Genomic DNA, 26,475 nt, shown 5'->3' with positions numbered 1-26,475 from the left:
ACAGTCAGTAAAGTGAATTTGCAGGTTCTAAACTGTGTGACCTGAACACTTGCTGCATCTGTTTGGCACATTTGAAGCTGGAAAGGGCTTTCTTGTTTTTTCTGTTAGTAAAAATAGTACATGCTCATAATAAAAAACACCAATAATATTTAAAAAGTTAAACCTGCCTTAAAATCCTGCCATGCAGAGATAATCACAACCAACCTTTTCTGAACATCTTATCTTACTTAATTCTGTATACTGGTTCATACACAATTTTAAAAAATAGTACAAGCTCCATTCTACTCTGGCTCTGCTTTTTTCTGTTAAACAGCATGTTCTCAATTTTTTTTTTCCATTTCTGTAAATTAAGCTTTATGTAATCACTTGTAGTGGTTATATAGTTTACTGTTGCATGGAAGTATCTGTATTTGTTAGACTATATGTTGGTGATGGTTGCTAAACATAAAGGCTAAATAGCAGTGACTTAGATTAAAGACAGATTTTTTAAAAAAATTATTTTTATTTATTTCTAGGAGAGAGAGAGACAGCGTGAGTAGGGGAGGGTCAGAGAGAGAGGGAGACACAGACTCTGAAATAGGCTCCAGGCTCTGAGTTGGCAGTCAGCACAGAGCCCAACGCGGGGCTCGAACCCACGAACCACGAGATTATGACCTAAGCGAAAGTCGGACGCTTAACCGACTAAGCCACCCAGGCGCCCCTGAGACAGATTTTCTCTTACACCGCTCCCAGCCAGTCAGCAGACCAAGGCTGAAGATGTCAGGGACTCAGGTTTGGTCTTGTTACTCTGTCACTCTTGACATAGAGTGGGTGGGTAAAGATCTTAACAGAATTCAAGCTCAGTAAATACGAATGAAATGGTGGAATTAGAAGAAACATTTTGCAACCCTCAGTATGATTGTTTTGGGAAAGGATCATTACTGGCCAAACTGTTGGGTGAAAAGTTGTTATAGAACATAGTATATTCATGTATGTTATCATTCCACTTAATAATTTAAAAGTGGAGGGCAGTGAAAGATCTGGCTAATACTTCAGCATTACCAATAATGGGTTAGACTGACTTATGCTTCCTCATAGAATGCAAAAAAAAGAGGGGGGGAGCTTTTTTAGATTAAGAGACCAAAGCATGACAACCAAATCAATGCATAATCTTTGGTTAGATTCCTAGATTTAAAAAAGAGGTATAAAGGGCATTGTGGAACCAGTTGGGTAAACACAAATATGGACTATGTATTAGACTGCGGTGTTAATCACTATTAACATATTGTGACAATGGTATTGGGGTTAAGTACAGAATATCTTTTTTCTTTAGGAGTATATGCCAAAGTAATTAGGGTGAAGCATTACAACATCTATAATTTTCAGTTTGAACTAGAAGAAAATTATCTGTGTAGAGAGGCAGGAATAAAGCTAATACAGCAAAAGATCTTATAGATTAAAATTTTTTTTCAATAAAAAGTTGATGGGGAGAAAGGCATTGCATGTTCATTCAGATAAACTTCAGTATCATTTTGTTAAATACTTCCAGAAATCTTAGTACTTTTGCGGGGTTGCAATTAAATGACAATATGTTACTTTAGGGAAAATTGAGCACATTTGCAATTTAGAGTTTTCCTGTTTAAGAACAAGTTATGTCTCTCTTTTTATTCAGATTGCCTTTATGCCTGTCAGAGGTTTATAGTTTGTATAGGTCTTATGCTCTTATGGCTGAGTAGCTAGAATGTTTTTTGTTAGTGTTGTGAATATGATTTTAATTCTGTTACCTTTTTTTACTAGTTCTTATTGATCATAAGATAAATATTAACAATATCAATGTTTCTGTTAATATTTCAGTTGGTTCTTTTAGGTTTTCTAGATGTATAGCTATGTCTTTCAAATAATGATAAAGTTACTCTTTTTGATATATGTACTTCTCATATAGTTCTCTTGTCTGCTGCATTGCCTGGAATTTCTAGAACACCATTAAACGATAGTGATGATAACATGCACTTTTGACTTGTCCCTTACTTTAATGACATTAGTGCTATACTAATGTTCTACCACTAAACGTAATGCTGGCTCTTGATTTGAAGGGTGTCTGAGAATTTTTGTGCTTATGTTAAGGGATGAATGTTCAGGGTGCTTTGGTGGCCTGGTCTGTTGAGCGTTTGACTCTTGATTTTAGGTCACGATCCCTGGGTCTTGAGATTGATCCCCCGTTGGGCTCCATGCTGAGCATGGAGCCTGCTGCAGATTGTCTCTCCCTCTGCTCCTGTCCCCTGCTCACCTCTCTCTCTCTGTTTCTCACATTCATCATCACCTCCCCACTTTTTTTTTTTTTTTTTAAACCTTCACTGAATGCTCTTTTGGTTTCTGTCTCAGGATAGTATCTTTTAAAAAATGAGATTGATATATAGAAAGTTTTAAAGTTTGTTTTATATCATCTTTCTCAGGCTTTGGTATCAATTTAATTTGCTTCATAAAATTTGTTAAGTTTTTCATCTTTTGTCATGCTCTGAAATGGTTGAGTTGATATTACATTTTAATCTGAAGAGGTATTTATGGATGGGTACTTACCAGCATTTTGTTTCTTTTTTGGTTCTGTTTTTTTAGTCTCCATCTTATAATTTTTTTCCTAAGTTTTGGTGTCCCTTTTTATTTTTCCTCCAAAAGAGCAAGCTTTGGAAGTTATCAAGTCTAATACTTCTGTTTTCTTTTTTTATTGTTACTTTTTTTAATGTTGGTTTATTTTTTATTTTTTATTTTTTTTTATATTTTTATTTATTTCTAGGAGAGAGAGAGAGAGAGAGAGAGACAGCGTGAGCAGGGGAGGGTCAGAGAGAGAGGGAGACACAGACTCTGAAACAGGCTCCAGGCTCTGAGCTGGCAGTCAGCACAGAGCCCGACGCGGGGCTTGAACCCACGAATCGCGAGATCATGACCTAAGCGAAAGTCGGACGCTTAACCGACTAAGCCACCCAGGCGCCCCTGTTGGTTTATTTTTTAGACAGAGAGAGAGAGAGAGAGAGACAGAGACAGAGACAGAGTAAGAGTGTGAGCGGGGGAGGAACAGAGAGGGAGACACAGAATCTGAAACAGGTGCCAGGTTCAGCACATAGCCTGAGGCGGGGCTCCAACCGATGGACCATGAGATCATGACCTGACCCAAAATCAGATGTCTAACTGACTGAGCCACCCAGATGCCCCATGTCTAATATTTTTGTTTTCTAATTTATTAATTTCTTGTACTTTTATTAAAATCTTTGTTATATCTTTGTTAGGTTTGTTTATTGCTTTTCTTTCTTATTTGAATGATTAATTTATCTGATCATCAGTGAAAACATTTAGGGCTGTGTACATTGAACAGGACAAAGAGGCGGTATTCATTATTTTTTGCCTTTTGAAACCTGGAAGCTCTACCGTTCCCTGGCCTCATTCCCTGACATCCTGGTTCCTACAGTTCTTTGATTCTCTGAGCTCAGTCCATATCCTTGTCAACTAACTACATGAGCCAGTGAATTCTCTTGAGTTTTTTGCTGGTACTATCTGCAGGATATTTTTAGCTGGGGTTTAATGGCCTGTCATGAAAAAAGCTCTGTGTGCCCAAAAAATTGTAGTGGTTTTTTGTCTTGCCTGAAATCTTGTGTTTTCTTGCTATTTCCTTTTATTTGTTTTATAGCTTTGTACTGTGTATTGCTCCTCCATAGTAACTTGAAAGATGTTTAATGTATTTTTAGTTCTACAGGTGTAGAACTAAAACATGGCATACATGTTTAAGTGTGCCAAACCATATTTCCTCTGCCTCTTGATTCCCACTGTTAAATATGAGGAAATGTACTTTTTCTCACCAACTCAGCCCCCTCTTGTTGGTTTTAATGATACTGCAATATATATTTTCATGATACACTCATTAAGTGAATAAAGGAAAGTACAGTATGGAAAACATGCTACCTATTTTTTAACCAAGGAATTGCTCATCTTTATTCATCTTAAAATTGAAATATAATTGACATACGGGGTGCCTGGGTGGCTGAGTTGATTTAATCATCCAAATCTTGATTTTGGGTCAGGTCACGATCTCATGGTTCGTGGGTTCAGGCCCTGCTTCAGGCTCCGTGCTGACAGTGTGGAACCTGCTTGGGATTCTCTCTCCCCCTCTCTCTCCCTCTCATGTGTGCTCCCTCTCTCTCTCTCTCTCTCTCTCTCTCTCTCACACTCACACACACACACACACACTAAATAATTAAACTTAAAAAAAATTGACATCTAACATCTTCATTCCAGGTATACAGTATAATGATCAGGTATATGTATGTGTATAGCAAAATGATCACTGCAGGAAGTCTTGTTAATATCCGTCACCACACAGAGTTAAATTTTTTTTCTCCTGATGAAAACTTTAAAGATTACTACTCTCAGCAATTATGCTTTGTAAAACAAGAAAAATAAGAATATATCACTATTTATTTACCTGTGTGTTTGAAGAGATATTCATGATATTAATGAAAGTGATTACCTGTTGACAGAAGTATGGGTAAGACTTCTCATTCTTCATGTTTTTTCCATGTTGGATTTTTGAATCATGAAAACATTATTCAAAAGAAAAACTATTTTTAGAAGGTTCCCAAAAATAGCCAAAAATAATTTACCAATACATACTTTATTTCCCAATAGCTGTAACATTTATATTTTATTCTGTAACCATACTTACTGTAGTTATTTTGGTTTAATTCTGTGTTATAATGGATTTAGTGCTCAGTGCGACTCTTATCCCACTACCTTTTCTCATTTGTTCCTTGAGTCCTATCTCAGGCTTATATTTCAAATAGATTTTTCAGGATGAAATCTAATTATTGTATTTCCTTTGATATATATAAAATTCTTTGTTCACAGCATATGAGTCTCAGATGGTAGACAGTGTTCTTGGTGTCTCCAGTTTCTGAAGTAAAGTGTTTGAAGTCAGCCTAATTTCTTTTCCCTGTAGGTGACATGAGTCTCTGGCTGGATGCTAGAAAACTCTTTTCCTTTATATCTCTGAAAATAGCTTTTATTAAGCAACGACTTGATGTTGTCCCACTTGTAGTAAGTTTTCCTGGTATCTAATGAATACTTTTTATCTGTATATTTAGGTATTTGTTCTTTATATTTTGTTAATGTTTATCTTTGAATAGTTTTGGTTTCAAGTGTTTTTATTGTATTTATTCAAGTATTTGTTGTATATTTATTTTGTACCAGACTCTGTACAGATCAGTGGGGATAGAGTGGTGAGTAAACAGACATGGTCCCTATCCCTCTGCCCTCACACACATCAGTCAGGCCTAGAGTGGATATAAGTGCATTTTGTTCATACTCCTGATGGCTCATTACATTGTCTAAGGATTTGTATCTGTCATTCCCACCTAAGATATGAGCTCCCCAAACAGGCACTGTGTCTTATATACTGTTGGACAACCTGACATATGGGATGGACCTCAGTTAAATGGGTAAATGGCCTGATTTTGTTGAAATTGTATACCTATTCTTTAATTTCCTCTTATATTTTGCTTTCTGCCTAACCACTGTGATCCATTCATACCTTTGTTCTTATCTTCATCTCTTACTTGTAATTGTATATGTGATATTCTTTGCCTTGTGCAGTATACCATCTCCTAAATATTTTTCCTCAACCAATGATCACTTTTCCAACTGCTGTATCTCTTATGTCTATGATATATGTCTCCTTTTTCACCACTGTGCCTGTAATTCCAGTGCAGCTGTTTCTGAGAACAAGAAACAATGTTATTTTTGAAAGGTGAGATTTGTTATATCCATATTCTTGAGTACTTGCTGATTTTATTCCTGCCATCTAGTGGCCAAATCAGGATTACACCATGACTTAGGTGTGTCTTGTTTGGTCCTTCCTGTCTGTAGCCAGTGTTTATTTTATTTTAAGTTTATGTATTTATTGTGAGAGAAAGAGAAGAGAAAGATGGGGGGGGGAAGGGGCAGAGAGAGAGGGAGTGAGAGAGAATCCCAAGCAGGCTCTGCACTGTCAGGATGGAGCCCGCCACGGGGCTTGAACTCAACAAACTGAGATCATGACCTGAGCTGAAATTGAGTCAGATTCTTAACCATCTGAGCCCAGGTGCCCCTTTTTATTTTATCCTTAACAACATAATGCCATAAAAGACACAAAACTTCAGCTCTAACCCCTGCCCCATGAGATTGAGAAGTCAATGGAAATATTTTTTCTTCGTCAAGTTAGAGGGTGAGATATTAGAGGTGAGTGGTTTTTTTAAAACATCGTCATTTGCTATCCCTCTCTGAATATTAGACATGGAAATGTAATTACATTTAACTGTTTTCAAGTGTATTGTACCACTAGAAGGTTCATAACTCAGTCATCTGTAAAGGAAGAAAGAGAAACATTTGAAACTTTTACCAGCTTTCATTTGGAATCATTAAAGGTTTTGGAAAAAAAAAACTTGATGTTGAAATTACTATAGTTCTAAAAGAAAAAGGCTAAGTTTTCAATTATTTTGATTATATCTTTTATCCTAGAAAGTAACCATATTACAGAGATTCCAAATATCTATATTCTAGTTGGCAAAGCTAGATGGTTTTGGACTTGTCACCAATCGAGCCAGCCATTTCCCAGGGATTTATAAAGATTGAAAATACTTTTATTACACTGGCAAAATATTTCCATGCAAATATAAAGAGTGGTATTGTTACTGATATTTCATGCATTTTAAAAAATTCTAATTCCCTATCTTTTTCTTCATTCCTTTAGATATAAAGATCAGCTAGAACATTTTAAAATTGCTTTAAAATTGGGTTGCATTGAAACTATAAGCAGAGTGTTGACAGAAGAAAGTCTTATGTGATGCCATTAATCCTACTTTTTATCCCGTAAGGGTGTCTCTTATGAGGTAGTTAGTAGCTTTGTTTTGTCCTCAGAGGAACTGACTGACATTGCCAGGAATAAATTCAAATCTTAGTCATACAGAGTAAATCAAGTCAGTTTGTATCCGTGATGAAAACAACTTACATTTGGTTCACAGTTAATTTTAATTTATTCTTAAGTCCCTTTGATTAAATAAAAATGTTTCTTCATAATGGGAAGGATTGTGTAGAATAAAAGGAAAGGGAACTCAGGAAGGTGATTGTAAATCAAAATATTTTTTACTTTATTTGAGAGGCTTTCAGGTCTGTAAAGCAAAACTACTTTTGTAATAATACAGTTTGCCTATTGCGCTCTCATTCACAAGTCGAATTTTCCAGAGATTATACAATATGTAATGATCTCACCACTCTGACAGCTGATCGAAATGTGTGCTTTATATTGTCTTTTAAAAATTTCTGAGTTTTAGTTTATAATACAGTAAATAGCAATGGAAATAACCCACATTGTAAAAGCTCAATAATTTTTAAGAGTTTGAAGGAGTCCTGAGACCAAAAAATTTGTGAAGTGCTTCCCTGTGGCTTGGTTAAATCAGATTTGTAAGCTTGCTCCTTCTCATTTCCTGTGTATTGTGTTTTTTCTCTGTCTGTTTTGTGTGCTTTTGGTATTTTTTTTAGGAACCATAACCAAGATGGCAGTTCAGGAAGTTGGCTCTAAATAGTTCTTGCATAAAGGTAAAAAGCGAGACACAGAGGACAGAAGAACCTTCTTCTAACAGTATGGGCCAGAATGACTGTCTTTTGATGATGTGCTCTCATCACTGGAGGGGCTCAAGCATAGATTAGACAACTATTATTGAGAATATTTTAAAGCAGATTAATGGTGTTCAGGTAGGAGACTGTACTAAAAGAGATCTAATAATATGAAGCCCCTTTACAAGACACTTGAAATCCTACAGTTTTTGGGCTGAAACCACTTAGGCTGCATATGAGTTCTAGCACTAACAAATAGAGTAGAATTCTTGTTGGTATTGCTGAGTTAAATTTTTTCCTATTAAGGCTTTTGAAAAGTTAAATTACAGAAATGGACTTTGTAGTTGTTGATTCTATTTATCTATTTTCTCCCATATATAATGTGATCTGTTTAATCATCTTGCTTACCTCTTTTTTTTTTTAATGTGTTTTATTTCAGTTGGTCGCATTATGTTTCAGCTCTTCTCAGACATATGTCCAAAAACATGCAAAAACTTCCTTTGCCTATGCTCAGGTAAATGAATTATTAACGATGAGAAATCGTGGCTTGCAGTTTTATCTTGCTTCACAGAGTAGATATTTTCCTTAAAAAGTATTGGGCTGTAAAGTGAGTTTAGCACATTAAGAAACACTATTTTTTCTGAGAGGAAATCAAAGAAACATTTCTTAAAGGGAAGAGAGGACAAAGAAATGGTGTTAAAAGTGAAAAAGAAAGTACTATTGCATATAATCTCGAAACATTGTAGTTCACAAATTCTAAATTTCTGTTTTTTGAACAAATTTAGCATTTGAACAATTTAGATTTCACAAGAAATTTAGGATTAGAAGATAGACAAAATGTAATGCAGTTGTTTGTTATTTATAGTTGGGTTTATATTTTTTTAAACTAAAATAGGAACACCTCTATAATGTTATTTTAAAATAGCAAATTAAAAAAATAGCAAATTAAGATTTTAAGTGTGTGCTTGGATATACTTGCATACATATACAATGTTTGTACCAACTCCTTGACCACCCTCTTTTGCTGAAAGGATAAGCATTTCTAATCTTGCTTTTCTCCTGTAGCACGTAGAATCGCTGCCACACAATTTAAACATTTATATGCTACTTGATACTTACTTTGGTTCATGCGTGCTTTCCGTCTTCTCCCTGTCTTGTATCTCTTACAGTTACAGCACATGGGAGGGGTTTCACAAAGGACTAATTGGATGGGCATTTCCATGGAAAGATAATTTGTAGTTAAACTTCATTTCTTTGTTTTCCAGGAGAGAAAGGCCTTGGGAAAACAACTGGGAAGAAGTTATGTTATAAAGGTTCTACATTCCATCGTGTGGTTAAAAACTTTATGATTCAGGGTGGGGACTTCAGCGAAGGTAGAGCTAAAAGTTATGCTTCTAATAACTCCAACTATCGGTTTCTTATGTATCTCATTATACTTTTAACTGTAAATATTGTATTACAGTATAATGTAAATATTAAGTGGTCTACAAATAGATGTTGGATGAATGAACGTTGTAGAGCAAGAATGTATGAAAAACAAAATACTAAGCCATTTTATTTTGTTTTTATATACTTTTAATAATATTCCAAATATTTGGTAAATTCCCTTATAATGAATGCCAAGTACTTGTATATTATTTTTATTCTTCCTGAATTTTGTTGGTCTGATTACTTTCTGAAATAAATGGATTATGGAGATTTTGTTTTGTTTTGTTTTTCTCTAGAGTTCTATTTCCATTCTTGTATTCAAAAATTTTCCCTGTTTATGTTCAAAATAAACAACTGTATCGTTAATTCCTGTGTTTTACTTCAAGTGCACTATACTTGGAATGTAGATGTACTTGGAAAATTCAGAGTACATCAAAACTACTACAAGAGTTTTGAAAATTACAGTTAATGTTTCAGAAGAAATCTGCTCAGGTTTGCAGGTTATCTTTCCATTAAAAGATGAAAAAAAAAGCCATCCTAGCCATGTGTTACATTTAATCAAATTCTTCAATATTAATGCATAAAAGCTTAAACAATTCAGTCTCAACCAGAATCAGTTCATGTTAGAAAAAACTAGAATAAGAGCTAACATTCAATTTTCCATGTTCACAATGTTTGAGAAAACATATTTTGACTATTAAAAAAGCTTATTTAACAAAAAAGTTCAATATGAAAATGCATGACCTGATTTTTATACTGTAGTAAAACAGGTACTATGGAGGGGACATGTGGAAGCAGTTGGTTTCTTCAGGTGAACACACCCATCGTTTATACTCGTTCCGAGGCTTCTAACATGATGATGCTGTTTCCTCGAATTACCACCATTCCAATATTGTTCTGTTGCCCACTAGTTGCCATCTCCACACGTTCATCTATCACCAGATTCATAAAGGGATCGAATCCCCACAATATTCCTTGGACATGTCTGCCACCATTTAATTTCAATGATAATTTCTTGCCCATAAATTTTTTCAACTCAGGAGGATGTGCTTTGCTCTTGGTGTCTACTCGGCGAGCTCAAAGATGCCTCCTATGGAGATTTTTTTTTTAATGTTTTTTAAATTTATTTTTTGAGAGAGAGAGGCAGAGCATGAGCATGAGCAGGGGAGGGGAAGAGAGAGGGACACACAGAATCTGAAGCAGACTCTAGGCTCTGAGCTGTCAGCACATTGCCCGACGCAGGGCTTGAACTCGTTAACCATGAGATCATGACCTGAGCCAAAGCTGGATGCTCAGCCGACTGAGCCATCCAGGTGCCCCTGGTGATAATTTTTAATAATATTTATTATAACAGTATTGGACTTTTTTGTACTTATATTTAAAGATGAGGTTAATTGAGGATTTGTAGAATTTTGATTATGGCAATTACAAGTTGTTAGCTTCTTTAGCAAATTGAAAGCATAAAAAGTAATTTATATGTATTAGTATATTTTAAATTATCATTGTTACTTAATATAGGACATTATTTTGCAGGTAATGGAAAAGGTGGAGAATCAATTTATGGTGGATATTTTAAAGGTAAGGCTTAATATTTTATGGTCTTTTGTTTCAGTTCTGATATTAAAGCAAATTTGATCATGTACTTTTAATGAGGAGAGGTTTACTTATAGTTCACTTTTTGCATGAAACTAATGCTGCATGAAAATACTTTATTTGCATGAACTTGGGGATAAATTATATTGTAATATGTAACTTTTAATTGACAAAATTAAGGCTAACTTTATGGTTAAACATGACTTTCAGCATGGAGGTTAGGCAACTATATACATGAAAACTCCTATCTTCCTGCCTAAAACTGTCAACATATTCTTTTGTTTATAGAGAATGTGGTCTTTTGCAAAATGAAAAGGTAAGAGAACGAAGCTCAGTAACACAAACTCCAATTCTGTTCCCTTGCACCCTTCCTAATAAATTTATGGATAGCCTGGGTCAGGTTGTGGCTGGATTTCTTATATTGCTTGAAGACTTGGAAAATTCTCTGTACTATTTCATACATGCATCTGTATCTTTTTTCTTTTCACAATGGGTTTAGTTCTACATCAGGGAAAAAAAATCTAGTTGTGTTTTTTCCCCCCTTAAACCAAACAATTTCTTTGAATAAAAGTTGGTATTTCCTACTTTCTCAAAGGTTTGTATGTTTTCTTTTGTATACTAGAACTATATGATTGTATTTTATTTCTACAGTGGCAGTATTGCATAAGTCTCATATTGCATTTGCCCCAAAAAGCCTTAGAAAAGTCAGTTGCAGAGATTTATAATGGGATCCAATCTGATTAGATTTTAATGCCATGGTAGCTTCAGTGTTATAATAGTCTCTTATATTTCTTTTGGGGGAAAATGGATTACTACTCTTTTTCAGAAGCCTGTTCCTAAGGTAATCATTTTTTAAAGTTTTCTATGTTTCTGTTTGTTTTAAAGAAAGACTTGTTTGTATGAATGTTAAAAGGAAATTTAAATTAGTTTTCAAGATATTTCTGCTGGAATTAAAATCCTCTCGGAGTGATCCTTACGACACTCAGTTTTTCCTCTGAGCCAGTAGGAAGCACTCATTAGCTGGTTCTGTCAGCTCATAGCAATTTGAGACTAATGTTGTAGGCCGCTTGAATGTGGTTGTTCCCTGCGGCAGATACTTATGTATTGTAAATTATATTTTGCCCTTTAAGTTTTTGTTTTTATAGGATTTTCTACCTTAGCTAATTTTTTATCCTGTTGTTAGGAATCTATATACTTGATTTAATGTAGGCATATTCTTACAACTTAATTTATATAAGTTTTTGGTTTTTGCTCTCATAGTCTAGCTTTAGTACAGTTGAGTAATAAATGTACCATATAGAAATTAAGTGCATAAGATTATTAAACTTCTCCCATGTTGAGTGCATTACGTAGGATAATTGGAAATTTGAAGGAAATGAGCTTTACTGTAAAGATTTTTCTAAAATTTCTTTACTAGCTTTCCCTGAAAGTAATAGTCTGCGTATCATGTAGCCAAAGTATGTTACTACTAAAAGTGACTGTTCTAAGGCTGTTTGTATCAAGTATTAAATATGTGTTCTTTTCCTCAAGGCTTTAAGTAGTATCTTGGATCTTTTTATGCTTTTGGTTTTTGATTAGTTAAAAAAATTTTTTTCTAAATACTCAGACAAGTATCTGTACTGACCAGAAGAGGAATTTCATCCTTTGCTTTCTATTTATTACTGTAAACATTACACTTTAAAAGTGGCTTATAATTGGAGACTGACGAATTTGTGTTTTCTTCAAACAGATGAAAACTTTATTCTCAAACATGACAGAGCGTTCCTTTTGTCAATGGCAAATCGAGGGAAACATACCAATGGTTCCCAGTTTTTCATGTGAGTAGGCATAATTCAGAGATGAGCTTTTCTTAAACAGAGAAGCGCTGTTCATGAGAAAGATGGTATAGTTAACCAAGTTTAATGTTAGAATTCTGTCAACTTGGGCGTTATTCTTAATTTCTAATGTTACAGTAACTGGTAAGCTCTAACAGCCGCCTCAGCTTTCAGCATATATCCTGCATTTGAAGAAAGGTACTTACAAGATGTAACTTGAAGATGTACATTATTTTCAAAATATGTTGGCTTCTACTTAGCAAATTTGGGAGCTCAGTTTGCTAAAACTAGATTGGAACATAAACTGTTGATCAACATTTAAAAATTGTTCATAGATTAGGAGTAGATATACTCTTGGCCTGGAAAGTAGTTGTTTTGAGTAAACCTTTTTATGGTGGCTTTTTTTTTTCTCTTAATGAACTCTTTGAGTTCATTTGAGAGAGATGCCATTATTTCTAATACTGTATAGAGATGAGTTGATTTGGTGTTGCGTCAGCATTGTAAAAATCTTAAATCTTTTGAGATCTCTATGCATAATTGAATTAACCCAATATTGTTGTCATTTCCACCAAAACTTGTGAGATTATCACTCAGGAAACTTCCGAATGCTGAACTTACTTCTTAAAAAAAAATAAACAACTTTTCACGTAGGTAAACGTACAAGCAAAACCTTACTTACTTCTCATCTGAAAGAACTGTGGCAGACTTGTAGTTATATCTCTAAAACCTATTTTTATTATAATCCCATGATGTAAAATACGAACGATAATTGACTAGCATGAAGTTCAATGCTTTTGATTGGAAGTAAATCTCTGGAGTTTTGCTGTCTATGTTGGAGAAATATTTTATCACAGTTTACCAGAAAAAAATTTTTGTCATCTTTCTGAATGTATGAGTATGAATGGCGCTTCCCTGTCTTTAAAGGAGCAAATTATTCATGTAAAATAAATCTCACATTTTAAAGTTGTCTGCAAAATAGATTTCCAACATGATCTGATAAAAGTTCAGATAAGGGGCATTCTGTTTCTAAGAATGTCCTAAAAATGGAAAGCTGATGGAAGATGACAGTGTTGGAGCTGTGCAGGAAAAAAGGAGGACCAAAATCATTTGTTCCTAGATCATGTTTTGATCCCATAGAGCAGTAGTTATTAAGACTTCTCTACTAGAGTATGTTTCTATCCTTAACCTTCTTAAGGGCCAAAAACAAACAAAAAGTGGGAAATACTTTGAAAAACTTCTTTTATAATAATTTAAAACTTTATTCTTTGATTGAGGTTTCCCATTTTCCATTTTTAAGCTTATCTGAACTGTGAACATGATAAACTAATGATTCATTGGTCAAGAAGCTACCATCTGAGGGCTCTAAAGTTTCTTTTAGATTTCTTTTTTTATATCGGTACATGAATATTGATCAGGCAGCACCAGCCCCTTCCCATTGCTCCACACCAGTCATCTCGTGCACAGAGTGTAAAACTCGGTGCAGGCACATACATTAATTAAAACCCAGTGTCTGAGGTTCTCCCTTCAAAAAATATAGTGTTTTGTTTCTGTGTTCTTTAGTACTTCCTTAAGTCCTTTCTAGGAATGCTTAGTATCAAACAAAATTAAGGCCATTTTGCTTTCTACCTAGTTTAATTTTACATTGGATGGTATTTTTGACAAGGAATGCCAAATGAAAGTTTTAACATTCGTGAATTAGGGTTAAAATTTTTAAGCTTGTTTTCATAATTAACTGTAGATGGCAGTGATAGATGGCAGTAAATTCACTGTGAATTTGTGTTGAAAGAAAATTTTCTACTTTCAGTTTGAAATTTACTTGTGGAAATGAGTTTGCAGTTAAAAGCAATCTTGGAAGCAATTTAGTGGTTTTGCACATACCAAAAAAAATCCTTATATTTTTTTTTAAAAAGAGATTTTTGTGGCATGTGCTTTTTTTATGCTGGCTAAAACTACCAGTTCCCCATGGGTTGAAGGATAAAATAAAACTAACATTCACCTTTCTAATCAAAACACTCCTTGCTTTTATAGAAAGGGAAAATGGAGATAATGACCCATGAAAGAGAAATCTTTGAAAATCTCTGTCTTGCAAGCCCAAATCCTTTTGGAGTTGGAAGTAGTAAAAACAAACAAACAAAAGAATGTATTATCTTAAAGTTGTGTAAACGGTCACAGACAATCACTCTAAAAAGTTGGGGCTGTGAGGGTTGGTGGCGGCAGGGCTGGCCAGTAGCTCCCCAGGCGGTGGCTGCATCCCTCCCTCTCACCACAGCTCTGCCCTTCGTCACCTGGAGCAGCTCTTCTGCATTTGGAACAAGAAAGGGTGGTGTGAGAATGGGTGGTAAAATACCACCAACTCCCTTTACAATTCCAATTTGATAGGCTTAGTAAGGACTTTTAATGCATCCTTGCAAAACTGCATTTGTAGCTCATATTTTAAAGCTATTTTGTAATTCCTAAGGAGTAAGTTTGGTACTGTTAGTGTATTTGCAAAATGTTCCTCAAAGATTCTTGTGCTTTGTGCAGTAACTTTTGTCTTTATTACTTAAAACCTCCCCTTCCTAAGGCACATATAATTTTTGTTAAACATGATTGCACGCATATGCTTCCTTTGGATGGAACAATTATGTATCTCATAAAACTCACATTTTCTTCTTTAAAGCTGTGATTTTTGCAGTTACTGCCTATGACTACTACTGTGTTAGTCACAAAGATTTTGCCTTGGGGGAGGGTCTAAATAGAAGAAAACTGATTCTTTCTGGAATAATACTGCTCAAGAAACATGGAAGAGATGATATATAGCACTGTCCCCATGAATCACTAAGGAAATAATGGTTTGGTCATGTCAAAGTATTTTTGAAGAAATTCAAAGACCTGGGACCAATGTAGTAACCAAATTAACTCCGTATTTAGTCATTTTGTTCTTTTTATTATTTATTTGTTGAAGCCAAACACTAGAAAGAAACCATAATAAAAGCTATAGAATTGTGAAGTCATAGAGGAAAAAGGATGCGATCTAGACCAGCATTTTCCTTGTATGTATAATGCTAAAATGAAATGATACACGGGGAAACATTTTTCTTTTCCTTTGACTGTTAGTAATAACAGTCTCCTAATTTTCATTGTTTCTGTATATATTCATTGAAAAGATAAGGTATTGCATGAAGTAGTCATTAAAAAGATTAATCAGGTGATTTACAGCTTTGTGTTAAATAACCGTTTTTCTGGGTTAGAGCCTAGCTATCAGGAGGCCTTTGTTTTCGTTTTATTTGCTATTCACATTGAGTTAGTTTTTGTCTTTCCTTTTTGGTTTATAAAGTATCTATCCCATTCTCATAGGTAAAGTAAACATTTTGGCATGAAAATGTGGACATAAAAGGCAGAAAGTGTAGGTCGATCCAAAGTTTCTGAAAATGAGGAATGATTTCTGTGCAAACATTGTCTTGCCTAAAGGAAAGAGTTTGCTAATTGCCTAATTTTCATGATTCTGAAAGGTGCTGGAAAGAAGCTGCTGGCTCATTTGTCTAAATTAGGCCACCGTCTTCATCAGCTGTGGATAGAACGATGACGTGGTGGTTACACTGGTCTCCCTTTGCTTATTCTGTGGGACCTTATGTACAGCCGTGGAGTAGGAAGACCTACAGAGCTGAGAACAGCTTTGTCACTGGCCACTGTCATTGGTCATGATGATTGCAAAGTTAACGAGATAATGTAAGAAAGTCAAAGTTGAAACAAAAAGCTTTATATTTTAACAGACATAAATAGGGCTATGGGAGGACAACATAAAGAAGTTCCAGGATGTATTCTAAGCAGACTTGGCAGGAGGCTGCTTGCCTCCGTAGGAGAGAAGTGCTGGTCATTCTAGGGGAGCTGAGGGTGGTTTGTTGTTAAAGGATTTATAAAACTGTGTGGAGATTTTGGGTAGCAGCAGTGAATTTGTGCAGAAATGCTTTTTCCCTCCACATGTTCTTGAATTTGTGTGAGAAGAAATGCTAGTGTTAATAACCTGGGCGGTTCTGGTTTTCTTTCCTTTTGTTGGGTGATATCTTCATGTGTAAATTGCAAGATTTTTCATCAACAAAGATGTTGATGGGTTGGATTACCTTAAACCCAAGTTCTTTGAACATGAAGGGTCATCTGTAACATCCAGTCTTACTATTACTTAGTGTTTATGTGACATATGTGTTAGCAGCCTGGAAGGAATTTTTTGTGTCTAGTAGTGTTTGATGTGTATTATGTTAAGCTGAGTGCTGAACTTTTGAAAGTTCTCTGGTGACTTTTGGAACACACAGGAAGAGCTCTGTAACCTGGCTTGGTTAGTTTCCATGACCCTTTCACTCTATATAATTTGGTGCCTCTTCCATCATTGTGTGGTCGTTTCACAAATTGAAGGGAAAACTTGCATGTGAGAGGCTACATTAGATAGAAATAGGTTATTTTTATTTCCATACTACTTTACACCTGGAGTCACTTTTTCTTTTTAAAACATCCATTGAAAACACCACATTAATTTGAAGCATTGTATTATTTTTTTAACAGCGATTCATGTGTCAGTGCCTTTATAGGAAATTAAAGCTTATTTTAAAATATTTCAAGATTTAGTATGTCCAAAGCCTTTATAAAGAATTTTATCCACTGTGTATAATGTGGGTTTTGGTCTGATTATAGTAGAAATGTTTAAAGTTTAATGGAGTTACAGTTGGTCGGACTGTGTATTTTTTTAAAAATTTTTTACAATGGGGAAAGTCAGAGATTAGGCAGGAAAAGCAAGTATCATGGCCAAAATTTGACAGCACACTCTAATACTTTCATCCCTCTTGCCTTTTTATCCTTTGAGAAGATCCTTAAAAGTCTAGTTATGCTGCTATAATATTTTATTATTATTTTGGGGGACTTAACTAGGAAGTGTATGTAAAGACAGTGAACAGAAACTACAATCTAAACATTGCTCATTTACTCCTAATAGTGGTCTTTCATGATGTGTGAAGAAAAAGATTTCAAATGTAGAAATATGAAAGATTCTTTTAACTACTTGAAGAGAATTACTGAAAAAGAAAAAAGTTCCCTGAAATTTTGTGCTGAATTCTCTTAACTCAGTTCTTTTCGTTGAAGTTTTTGCTTTCCACTGGTAGTAACTGCCCCGGTATTCAGATATTTAGATTTGTATACTCAGGATACATTATTCTCTTTTTGAGAAAGATGTTGGTTGATTACTAGTTTGTAGGATTTGCAAAGCAAAACAGAATGCTTTGTTATTCACACTCTAGTATTATAATACTAAGGTTATGAGCAGATAGATTCCCATTTTAACCACCATGTTTTTCTTAAGCACAGTTGATCTCTACGTACATATCCTATGTGAAAGAAAATTTAGAGCCCTCCATTTTAAAAAAGCTTTTTTGCTTTGCCTAAAACTTGAAAATACTTAATTTCAAAGTTATATTGATATTAAAACATAGAATCAGTCTTGTCTTAAAAGTGTATTACAATTTATTTCTTGCCATTTTTGTGTAAAATTTACAGAAAGAGTGTTACACCGTGCGCTCCAAAGGTAATGTCTCATTACTCTAAGGCTCTCTTTCTCTTTCTTTGCCTTTATCTCTTTAATCCTATTGTTATGTGCATTGAACGATTTTAAGAAAAACTTTCTGCTTGATTTATGGCAGCAGTACATGTAAAACAAGTGTGTTTTATTGTTCATGGTTAATCCTGAGAAGTATGTTTTAATTTCAGTGGCTTGTTTCCACCATTTTCCACACCTCTTTTGGGGGAGGGTGGGGAAAAGGGTATATTGTGTAAAATGGTTTAGATTTCATTTCAGTACAGAACTGTTAATTTCCATATAAGGCCAAAAGATTCTTTGATAATGGTATAAAAATGTAGATTGTTTTCGGGAGTAATAGTGACACTTTGATTTCTAGGATTCACAAAGTTTAAATGAATCCTTATGCATATATTTTTAAAAATATATTCAGGGGGTAGATGAAACTGGAAAATCAGTGTGTGGGTGACAGGAGAAAATGGAAATGTGAAAATATTAAAAGCTTTTATACTTTGAAATGTTCTTTGTGGTTCTTTCTCTTTTAGGTATGTTTTCATAAGCATGTGTAAACTTACATATTTATGATAATCTCTGGCCTTTAAAGCCTGAGCTTATTGAGTATATGTCCCCACTGCATGGGCCTTTACAACTGTATGGTTTTGAGAGATCAGTACGATTAAGAGTTGGTGGGATGAGATCTCTTTGCCCGGTTGAGTAGGATTGAGTAGCTTGGACTGAGCTTATCCTTTCTCCCTGCCGATTTCGCAGTGTCCTTTGTTTTTACATGTCTGTTGTCAGCCCAGTGTCAGTGTGCCTGCTTCACACTGTTATTTCTACTCCTGGAATGTAGGTTGAGAACCCCAAAGGGCTTCTTTGTTTGGATACTTTTAGTATTAATATGTAGTCTAACCCAATCAAAGTATAAATTTGTATTTCTGCATTCCAAACTGCAGATGCAAGTGATAGACTTAATTATTCATACCAGTTTAGGCACAGCAGGCCAGCTGAAGTTTGTCCTTAAGATAATTGTTCTTGTCTTCATTTGTTTTCTTCACTATTACAGTAAAGGGCCCAAGTTTTTTCGTCCTCAGTTTTCATGTGAATTCAAAACAAAACTCGAATCTGTCATAAAGATTCCATCTTCGAATTGAGTCTCAAGTAGTATGTTGCTACATCACTGCACTTAGCTGGCTTGTTTTCATCTCACCATGTGCTCAAAAGTTTTGACATCATGTGGTTTTTACAGGACTCCTAATAGCCAGTGTAGCAAATTGAATTGGGTTTTGTATGTTTTAAGAAAATCTGTAGGCTTTTCCCTAGTACTGAAAGATTCAAGAGTTGTGAGAGAAAGGATCAAGGAAGGAGGGGGAATATATCTAATTAATAAGCCACTCCTTGTTTTCACTACTACATAATTGAAATAGATCCCTTATACTATAAGAACATTTTCTACCTTTAAAAATTTTCCCACTTAGTTCTTTCATACAGTGGAATCACTGTCTAGCATACGTACTAATTTCTTCCTATCATTAGTGTGCTTTGCTAAAGTTTTATATTTGTGGGAAGCACATTTCCATCTTAAAGTTACTATCCAAAGTAGTTTCTGGATTCTAGTTTAATTATTTAATCATTAGTTCCTCACCAGCTTGCTAGATTTTCTTTTTCTTCTGTTTTTACTCATTTTTACTATATGGCTTGAATTACCACTCCTCAGTCTTCTAAGGAGAATTTGAGACTTCGTGGTTTTAAAATTCAAGATTGCTTTTAAGATTCTTGAACTTCCTAAATTGACAGTTTTTAAAAATTCCGTAGGGCTTTTTTAGAACTGAATATTCTTAATGTAAGTATAAATGCTATCTACCATTCCTTGTAATGATTTTTAACATTTCTGTGAAGGTTAAAAATTGTGCTTTGTTGACTTACATGTCTTAGAATTGCCTTAAAATGAATATAAAAATTGATATGGGAGCTTCTAGTAGAGTTAACTGCTTTAACATGGCCTCATATCCAGTGTCCTTTCTCAAATTCTTCTATTTCTTACTCTTATAAACTAAGATTTTTGTGGCTTTTGAATGTTTTCACTGCAGTTCACATAATGTGAAGATTTGTGAAAATGCTATGGAAAAACCAGTTTGGGTTCAAAATCTCTTAACTAAATATACCCCATAAGTCTTCCCAAGAGTGACTCTCTGCCAGTTTGTGGCCAGAAGAAGCTGGTTGGGCATTTTCTGAGCCATAGAAATTTAAGGTGTCTCTAATTTATCCATCATTACTTGCTGGCTATCAGAAATTTGACACATTGAAGGTTTGCTCCCTGTTACATTTTTCAGAGTTGCTGTGAGAATGGAAGAACTTCACCATAGGTGGGAGGGACAGGGAGTCCTGAAAACAGGACTCCCGAGGCCTACCTCCATCTGCCTTCCTAAAAGATGCAGACTGACTCAGTATGAGAAGTAAAGACTAGAAGAACTCACTGAAGTGTGGGGGGCAAGTGTTGATCACACTTTTCTTTCCTAGGGCAGATGATAGTGCTTTTTAATTCTCTTTAATTCTCTTGATGAATTTTGAGTTTGTTTTTGCTTTGTTTGTTGTTCTTTTGGATTCAAGAGTAACTTTAATTTTATTGTATATGCTGTGCATTTCAAACCTATTTCATGTTATGTATAGGTATAGTCCTCATATTGGAGAGATATATACAACTTTGTAATTATAATCTTGAGGTTAATTTTTTTAACCAGTAAATTGGCTACTTGCTGTTTGTAAGGTAATTTTAAGTTCAAGTGTGTATCACGTTTAACTTTTTCCCCTATCTTTTTATCTTTACCTCTTTGTTCTCTACATGCTGTGCTTTAAACCCTTCTGCTCTGTTCACCTGAACACCTGGTTTTTGCCATCTTTGTGTTGATGTTTACACAGTACCACCAAACCTGCTCCACACTTGGATGGGTAAGAGTTACGTTTTATTACCTTGGGGAGTTGTTTAGGTGGCCAGTTCACTGCAGATTGGACCATGGATGGCCTCTAGGGGGTGCTCTTGATCTCTGAGCTAGTCTCTGACAGCCAAGCCACTCCTTAAGGATCACAGGTTAGTTAGTGTGATATGGCCACTGAGTCTGGGCCCATGGGTAGACTTCTCAGCCATGCTGTCTTGAGTGACCTGTAGCCATGGTTTCTGAGTATCAAGTGCAATCTGATTGTTCTCAGATTCTTCATCATAAAATAGTTAAGAAATATTGTTTTAAGCAGAAAATGAAGGCCTGGTTTGAGTCGTGTTTTTATTTTTTTAATTTATTTCTAGGAGAGAGAGAGAGAGACAGTGTGAGCAGGGGAGGGTCAGAGAGAGAGGGAGACACAGACTCTGAAATAGGCTCCAGGCTCTGAGCTGGCAGTCAGCACAGAGCCCGACGCGGGGCTCGAACCCACGAACCGCGAGATCATGACCTAAGCAAAAGCCGGACGCTTAACCGCCTAAGCGACCCAGGTGCCCCAGAGTCGTGTTTTTAATTTTTCTGTTTTATGAAGCAGATGTCAAGTTTTAATTCCCTTCTAGTTGCTTCATTCATCAAACCCTTTGCTTTTATATTTAGGTCTGTAGACGTGTCATTTATGACAGTTGTCTTGATTACTGATTACGGGTTAATTGTCATCAGACCAATTCTTTCCTGAATTTGTATTGTGACAGAGTGCATGTCGTCTTTGGATTGGTTATTTCTGGTTTTGAAGTAATTGAACAGATTGAAAATCTGAAAACTGATGCTGCAAGCAGACCTTATGCAGATGTGCGAGTTATTGACTGTGGGGTGCTTGCCACAAAATCAACAAAAGATGGTAAGAGTTTTGGGCGAGTGGAGGGGAGCTAGGATACTGGTAAAACATGGCAAAGATTATAGCTTAAAGATAACCTCCTGAACTTTAGCAGTGGAAAAGGCCATTCGAATAGTACATACACCAGTAACCTTGATGCCTCTGTATCATACCTTTATCCAAGCCATCAACAAATCTTATCAAATCTTACTTCTTTTTACTTCCCGTGTTACAGCCTTGTCCAAACCACCACTGCCTCTTACTTGGATTATTGCAGTAGCCTCATAACTATTCAGTTTGCGTCTGTCTTTCTTATAATCTCTTCTGAGCAGCGGTAAATTCCTAACTGGTCTCCTTCCTGTACCCTTGACTTTGTGTTGTCTGTTAATAGCAACCAGAGTGATCTTCTCTTAGGGCTTCCCTTCTCAGTCTACCAAAGCTAGTCTTTACTTGGTTTGTAAGGCAGTCTGTTCTCTCCTCTTGCTCTCACCTCTTTCCCCTCATCCATTGTCCTCCCAGCCATATTGACCTTTACCCAGACATGCCAAGCACAGGGACTTTGTGCTGGCTGTCCATTCTTTCTGGAACACTCTCCATCCAGATAACTGCATGACCCATACCTCACTTCCTTCCAAGTCTTTGTTTGAATGTTATCTTAAATTACTGCCCATCTCTCCCTTTTCCCTTGACCCTGCTTTTTTTTTTTTTTTTTTTTTGGTGTTTGTTTTCTAGCACTTTTCATTTGTCATATTATGCTGTTATTTACTTATTTTCTTATCTGGTCCAGCTAGAATATTGACTTCATAAGGGCAGTGGCTTTGTTACCTTACTGTCTCACCAGCAAATTGTATTATCAACATGAAAAAACGTTTACTTAAATTTTGTCTTTAGTTTGCTGTTACAAAGCATGTTTTGTGTTATTATTTTTTACTCTGAAAGGTAGACGCTAAAATGCAGTACTAATATTTTTTGTTAATATTTCTTAAGTTTTTGAGAAAAAAAGGAAGAAACCAGCTCATTCAGAAGACTCGGATTCTTCTTCCAATTCCTCTTCCTCTTCAGAATCTTCTTCAGAAAGTGAAATTGAACATGAGAAAAGCAGAAGGAGGAAACATAAGAGGAGGCCAAAAGTTAAGCATTCTAAAAAGAGACGCAAGGAAGCAAGCAGTTTAGAAGAGCCAAGGAACAAACATGTAATGAGCCCAAAAGGGTAAGTGTGAAATGCCAGGGTAGTCTTAACCTAATGCACAGACACCCTGGAATGGGGAAAGTTTATGCAATTTGTTTTACTACCTATTGTTGAAAAAGGATACCATTCTTGTTTTCTACTTTCATTTGAAATCTGACAAATCCAGTCTGGCAAATCTAGGGGTAGCACAGACATTTCATATCAAAGATTTATGTATTTGCAGGTGACAAAAAAATTCCTGAAAGTCTTAAAAGAAAAACGGATCATTTGACAGTTTTAAACCGGAATTTTAGTACTGTGGCTTTTTCACTCCGTTGATGTTTTATATGTTCTTTGTGAAAATTGTGCAAACTTTTTGAGTGAGATTTGCGACTTATTAATAGTTTTGCTGCTGTTTTATAATTAAAAAAAACTTTTTAAAGTTTACTTATTTTGAGAGAGAGAGCACATGCGTGCATGAGCAGGGGAGGGGGGGAGAGAGGAAGGGAGAGAGAATCTCAAGCAGGTTCCTTGCTGTCAGCACAGCCCAACATGGGGCTCAGTTTCATGAATCATGAGATTGTGACCTGAGCCAAAACCAAGAGTTGGATGCTTAATCAGCTGAGCCACCCAGGCACCCCACTATTTATTATTATTATTATTATTATATATTATTAATTAATATTGTGAAATGCAAACATTGCACATTTTAATTGGTGTCTTAATTTGTTCTCTCTAAGTTACTCTGAGAGGAGTGATCCCAATGAAAAAAGGTCAGTTGATTCAAATGCTAAAAGGGAAAAGCCTGTGGTCCGACCAGAAGAGATACCTCCAGTTCCGGAGAACCGGTTTTTACTGAGAAGAGATATGCCTCTTGTCACAGTGGAACCTGAACCGTAAGTAGGGTGATTAACCTCTGTGTTTTCATTTCTGTGAATGATAATTCCACCAGCTCATTGCAGTTCCACACTCATTTATTGAGTATGACCCATAGCCAGAGCTCTTTGAACGACACTGGGAGATGCCAGGTGGATCAATGACATGCACCCTGCCTTTCTGAACTCACAGTCTACTCGTAGGGAAAGGGGGCTGGTCAAGTGAGTCAGGAGAGAAGTTCTTACGGAGGTCTGGAAAGATTTCATTACTACTTTTTTTTCCTTGACTTTTCATTAGAAGTAAGATTTGGTTGTCAGAACAGAGGATTAGTTGAACTCTTTGGATCCACTTGAATGATGAAATGTGTTCCAATTTGAATAGTGTAAAATTGATTGCGTGGTGATTGGGAATATAATTTAGTATTATAAATATGTGACTCTTGGAGCTTGCTCAGTGATAACTTGCCTGCGTTGGAAAAGGTAATGTGTAGTTTTAGATTTGGTCTCAAAAAATAGTATATTTTGTGTATTAACTCAAGTTTAGAATTATTAAAAGAAATGTTGTTTGAACAGAAATGCTGTAATGTGGCTGGTGTAATAGTAAGTGCCCTATGAAAAGTTACATTGAAGATTCAGAGGTCATGCACATGCTCCTATTCACAATCAGGTCTCCACATAAGGTTATCATTGAATTTATTAAGTATTTTTAAAGCCTAGAATTGTCTTGTTTCAGAAAGCTATTATAAGATTGGATGTATCTTTGAATTAATGGCTGGTGTTTTCATTTTTTAAAACTCGGCTGTTAATAAATTTTAGTGGGATTTCTTCTTAAAATACAAGACACCAACTTCATTGATGAAACCTATTTGGCTTTCAGAAAGTAGGAAACTGGAAAGGTTTGTTTCTCTGTCATGTGGCAAACTATGGTCCGGGGACCAAATTTGGCCTGTTGCCTATTTTTGTACAGCCCATGAGCTAAAAAAATATGTTTAAATGTTTGTAGGAAAAATAAAATGGAGAGTAATATTCTGTGACCTGTGAAAATTATATGAAACTCAAATTTCAATGTCCATAAATAAAACTTTTCTGGAACACAGCCACTTCCATTTGTTCATGGTAAGAGAATACGTAAGGGCTGTTTCTGTGCAGCAGCAGCAGACTTGAGTAGTTGTAGCAGAATTTGAATGTGGTGTTCTGTTGCATTACACTGCTGCATCAGTGATGCTGGTAGAACTCTCCAGTATTTCAAGCACTACACATATAACACATCTATGTGAAAAGATATTTTTAAAGATGAAAGATGCACAATTTCATTACAGATCAGCATTGGCACTATATTGATAGGGAACACTGTGAACCCCAATTAAGTGAAATGTTCTCTCCCCTCATTAAAAGAGCTCCATTCCTGTCATTAGTAGATCATTATTACAAAGAAATGATACTCAGTTATATTTCAAATTTCATTGATAAAATATTAGTGAAAATTTGTTTTCTTTCTTTTGTAAGTACCTACATAATAGCCTTCATCTTCTTGGCCTACAGATCCCAAAATACTTACTTTTGGATTCTTTTCAGAAAAAGCTTGCCAACCCCTGTTATCTGGTATTGTTAAAGCAGTGATTGCATTTGTGCTGATTACCACTGGTGATTTTGTTTGGTCATCACTCTTCTTTAGTTACATAACATCTTTGGAAGTGATTTGTGCAGAATTATTTTAAATCATAATTGGTTGCTAGTTGTGTTGTATAAAGATAGCCCATTGATCTATTTTATTAGGGTCCTTAAGGTTTTCATCATTTGTTTGGGCTCTATAATTAAGTGTGCTGCAAAAACTCAACATAAGAAAGGATAAGAAGCAGGGACTGTCAGCCATATGTACTTGCCACCTTGCTGATCGTCCAGCAGTCAGGTGGAGGGTGGCAGAAGTGGATCAGTACCTAAAAGGTTCCTGGGTAAATGTTAATTGTTGCTGAACACCTGTAGGCAAGTGCTTATTAACAACCAGCAGTGAACAATCTGAAAAGAAAATTAAGAAAGCAACTGCATTTAAAATAACATTAAAAGAATAAAATGGGGGGGGGAGTGCTTAGGTCACTTGCTCAGTTGGTTCAGTTCAGGCCATGATCTTGCTGTTCCCGAGTTCAAGCCCTGCGTCGGGCTCTGTGCTGACAGCTCAGAGCCTGGAGCCTCCTTTAGATTCTGTGTCTCTTTCTCTCTCTGCCCTTCCCTCCCTCCCTCCCACCTCCCTCCTTCTTTCCCTCTCACAAAAATAAATAAACATTAAAAAATTTTTTTAAGAATAAAGTGGGAGTAAATTCAGTTAAAAAGGTGAAAGACTTATACAATGAAAATCACAAAGTATTTAGACCTAAATAAATGGAAAGACATTGCAGTGTTCGTGGGTTGGAAGACTTAATTTTGTTAAATGTCAGTACTATTCAAAGCAAGTTTAGGATTTGATGCAGTCCTTATCAAATTTCAGCAGACTTTTTGCAGAAATGGAAAAGTCGGTATCCCGAATCATGTGGAATAGTAGGGGCCCTGAATGGCCAAAACAATCTTGAAAAAGAAAGGCAGAATCGGAGCAGTCATACTTTCTGATTGCAAAACTTAACACAAAGCTGTAGTCATCAAAATAGA

The 26,475-nt window shown here is 35.5% G+C and overlaps 1 protein-coding gene and 1 pseudogene across 9 annotated transcripts in view; one reads left to right on the top strand and one right to left on the bottom strand.

Moving 5' to 3' along the window:
• NKTR (natural killer cell triggering receptor) overlaps positions 1-26,475 on the top strand; it is a 56,140-nt gene that overhangs the window by 13,683 nt on the left and 15,982 nt on the right. For 5 of the 9 annotated variants that reach the window (XM_077753718.1, XM_077753717.1, XM_077753721.1 and 2 more), the window contains exons 3-10: positions 8,054-8,128; positions 8,880-8,987; positions 10,576-10,620; positions 12,365-12,452; positions 20,905-20,934; positions 21,671-21,816; positions 22,780-23,002; positions 23,701-23,856. In XM_077753718.1, coding sequence (XP_077609844.1) covers positions 8,054-8,128; positions 8,880-8,987; positions 10,576-10,620; positions 12,365-12,452; positions 20,905-20,934; positions 21,671-21,816; positions 22,780-23,002; positions 23,701-23,856 — 871 coding nt within the window. Of the gene's footprint in view, positions 1-8,053; positions 8,129-8,879; positions 8,988-10,575; positions 10,621-10,923; positions 10,952-12,364; positions 12,453-15,940; positions 20,935-21,670; positions 21,817-22,779; positions 23,003-23,700; positions 23,857-26,475 lie in introns of those variants that run through there. The other 4 variants (XM_077753722.1, XR_013332528.1, XM_077753725.1 and 1 more) reach the window with 4 other exon arrangements.
• Positions 9,871-10,065, bottom strand: LOC144223039 (small nuclear ribonucleoprotein G pseudogene; annotated as a pseudogene).

The sequence above is a fragment of the Crocuta crocuta genome, unplaced genomic scaffold (assembly GCF_008692635.1).
Source record: "Crocuta crocuta isolate KB4526 unplaced genomic scaffold, BGI_CrCroc_1.0 scaffold655, whole genome shotgun sequence".
Classification (NCBI taxonomy): domain Eukaryota; kingdom Metazoa; phylum Chordata; class Mammalia; order Carnivora; family Hyaenidae; genus Crocuta; species Crocuta crocuta.
Note: the sequence above shows the minus strand (reverse complement) of the source record. Positions and strands in the feature narration are given on the sequence as shown.